The sequence below is a fragment of the Ornithorhynchus anatinus genome, chromosome 11 (assembly GCF_004115215.2).
Source record: "Ornithorhynchus anatinus isolate Pmale09 chromosome 11, mOrnAna1.pri.v4, whole genome shotgun sequence".
Taxonomy (NCBI): Eukaryota; Metazoa; Chordata; class Mammalia; order Monotremata; family Ornithorhynchidae; genus Ornithorhynchus; species Ornithorhynchus anatinus.
In genome coordinates this window covers 58,383,903-58,386,540 of record NC_041738.1, presented here as the reverse complement: position 1 = coordinate 58,386,540, position 2,638 = coordinate 58,383,903, and the positions used below count along the sequence as shown (strand labels likewise).

The following is a 2,638-nucleotide window of genomic DNA, read 5'->3' as shown; positions in this document are numbered from 1 at the left end:
GACACACACACACAGACACACACATTCTTTCTCCTTTTCCCTCCCCTCCTTTAGGGGCAGGTGGAAAAGAAGCCCCCCGCCCGTCCTTTCTTGCTGTTTGCTGCTTCAGTAAACGAGTTGCGGCGAAGGATAGGGAACAGGGGCTGGAGGAGGGGTCGTGGGGGGGGGGGGGGCGGGGGGGGCCTCGGGACTGTTTTCTCGGTTTCTGCCAGAAGTTTTTATTAGTTTCTCTGCTGGCTGCGGGGGGACCGCAACCAATCGGAAGCCAGAGCGGGGCTCCTACGTCTGTCGCGTCGAGCCCTAGGGTGCGGGCTGCGGGCTGCGAGGTTTCTGGTTGCGATTTAAAACGCTTTGGAGCCCCGGGGCCTGGGTGGGGGGAGTGTGAGCCGCGACCCCAGCCCCAGCCCCCGGGCCCAGCCCGCAGCGCCAGCCTCCAGCCCCCAGCCCGGACCCCTCAGTCCCGAGGCCTGGCCTCCACCCCAGCCCTAACCCCCTCCTTGATCCCCCTCCTGAGCCCCCAGCCTCCAGCTCCAGACCCCCAGACCCGGCCCCAGCCCGGCGGCGCCCCCCAGCCCCCTCCATGCTCCGGGCCACGGCCCCATGGAGCCCGGCGGCTATGCCAGCGTGGAAGAGGGCAAAGCCATGCCAATAGCCGGCGAGGCCCGAAACCTAGCCGCCCACTCGACCCTGAGCAGCCCCGCAGCCCCCGCCCTGCTGCCCGGCTATGCCCCCGCGGAGCTCTCCGGCGCCGGAGAACCGGCCAAACCGTGTAATCCGGGCCCGGGTCTGGGGGTTGGCCAAGGGGGACCCCCGGCCCCGCTGCCCTGCGGCTACTTGGGAGGGGGCTGCTGCTCCTGCCGCGGAGGCCGAGGGTCCCTGAAGCCCAGCGCTCAGGGGGCGTCTTTTCCCCCGGACAAGTACCCGACGGGCTCCGGAGCGGGCGAAGACTACCCGAGCCGGGCCCCCGAGTTCTCCTTTTATCCGGGCTATCCAGGACCTTGCCAACCGGTGGCCGGCTACCTGGACGTGTCGGTGGTGCAGGGCCTCGGGGCCCCCGGGGAGCCCCGCCACGATCCCCTCCTGGACAGTTACTCGCCCTGGGCCCTGGCCGGAGGCTGGAACGGTCAGCGGTGCTGCCCCAGTGACCCCAGCCCGGCAGGGCCCTTCTGGAAGCCTCCTTTCGCAGGTAATCGCTCCGATCCGGTCTCACCCCAGATCCCTCACCACCCCGGCCCTGTCCGATCTCTCTCTGGGGGGTGGGGAATGCGGGGACTTCAAGGTTGGACCCTGGGAGCTTTGGGTCGGGAAAAGCAGGAGGCGGGGACGAACGAGGGCTCTTCGGAATCCTCGGGAAGTTCGCACTGCAGCCCAACTTTCCCTGCGGTCCAAAGCTCCGAACTGTGTGTGTGTGTGAGCGTGTGTGTCTGTGTGTTATGCCCCAGTGTTTGTCCCCCTCCCTCCTCAAATCCGACAGTTACTCTCCCCCCACTTCAAAGCCTTATTAAAGGCACATCTCCTCCGGGAGGCCTTCCCTAACTGAGCCCCCCACCCCCTTCCTCTTCTCCCTCTCCCTTGGCGTAGCCCTGACTTGCTCCCTTTGTTCTTCCCCCATCCCTTCCCAGCCCCGCAGCACTTCTGTACATATCTATCATTTATTTATATTCATGTCTGTCTCCCCGCCTCTAGACTGTAAGCTCGTTGTGGCCAGGGACTGTGTCTGTTTATTGTGTATTGTAATAATGATGATGGTGTTTGTTAAGCGCTTACTATATGCCACGTACTGTTCTAAGCGCTGGTACTCTCTCAGGAGCTTAGTACCGTGCTCTGTACACAGTAAGCACTCAGAAATATGCTTAAATCGAGGAAGGGAGGAAACGGTGGGAAGATCCTTCAGGACCCCCCCCCCCCCCGCGCTCAGGCCTGGTCCGGGCCTCTGACTCAGTTTCTCTCCGCCTCTGCCCGTCCAGAAACGGCGGGACCTCTCCCCCCCGACAGCTGCTCGTTCCGGCGGGGCCGCAAGAAGCGAATCCCCTATAGCAAGGCGCAGTTGCGGGAACTGGAGCGGGAGTTCGCTGCCAGCAAGTTCATCACCAAAGACAAAAGGAGGAAGATCTCGGCCGCCACCAGCCTTTCGGAAAGGCAGATCACCATCTGGTTCCAGAATCGCCGGGTCAAGGAGAAGAAAGTTCTGGCGAAGGTCAAATCCAGCGCCATACCTTAACCTGGGGGGCAGGGGGAGGGGAAAAAAGGGTGGGGGACCGGGGAGTCCGCGGTGCACTCTAACCCTCAGTGCGTCCTGCTGCGAAATAGCGCTATATTTCTGAAGTAGGAGAGCGCCGCTTCCTATCCTAGTAGAGGCCTGTAATACGAATAGTTACACGGGAGGCGATTCATATTTACAATATTGACGATGTTAATACTATCGATAAGGTAATGTTTCCCCCCACCCCCTGGTCCGTATTCCCTGATTTGCCCTCGACGCGCCTGGAACTAGGGGAAAATTCGGAATACCGCGGTGGCGTCCACACTGCCGGGAAAGGAGGGGCAGGGTTCCTAACTGAAAGAGTACCCGGCGGCAAGTCTGAATTTTCCCTTTCCGGTCTCCCAGATGCCGCGGGAAAAGCAGTTTGCCCCCTGA

The 2,638-nt window shown here is 62.2% G+C and overlaps 1 protein-coding gene across 1 annotated transcript; it reads left to right on the top strand.

Moving 5' to 3' along the window:
• Positions 1-600: 600 nt before the first annotated feature.
• HOXB13 (homeobox B13) lies at positions 601-2,221 on the top strand. The gene is made up of 2 exons (XM_029074442.1): positions 601-1,186; positions 1,968-2,221. Exons 1-2 carry the CDS (start codon positions 601-603, stop codon positions 2,219-2,221), a joined length of 840 nt encoding a protein of 279 aa, XP_028930275.1.
• Positions 2,222-2,638: the final 417 nt, after the last annotated feature.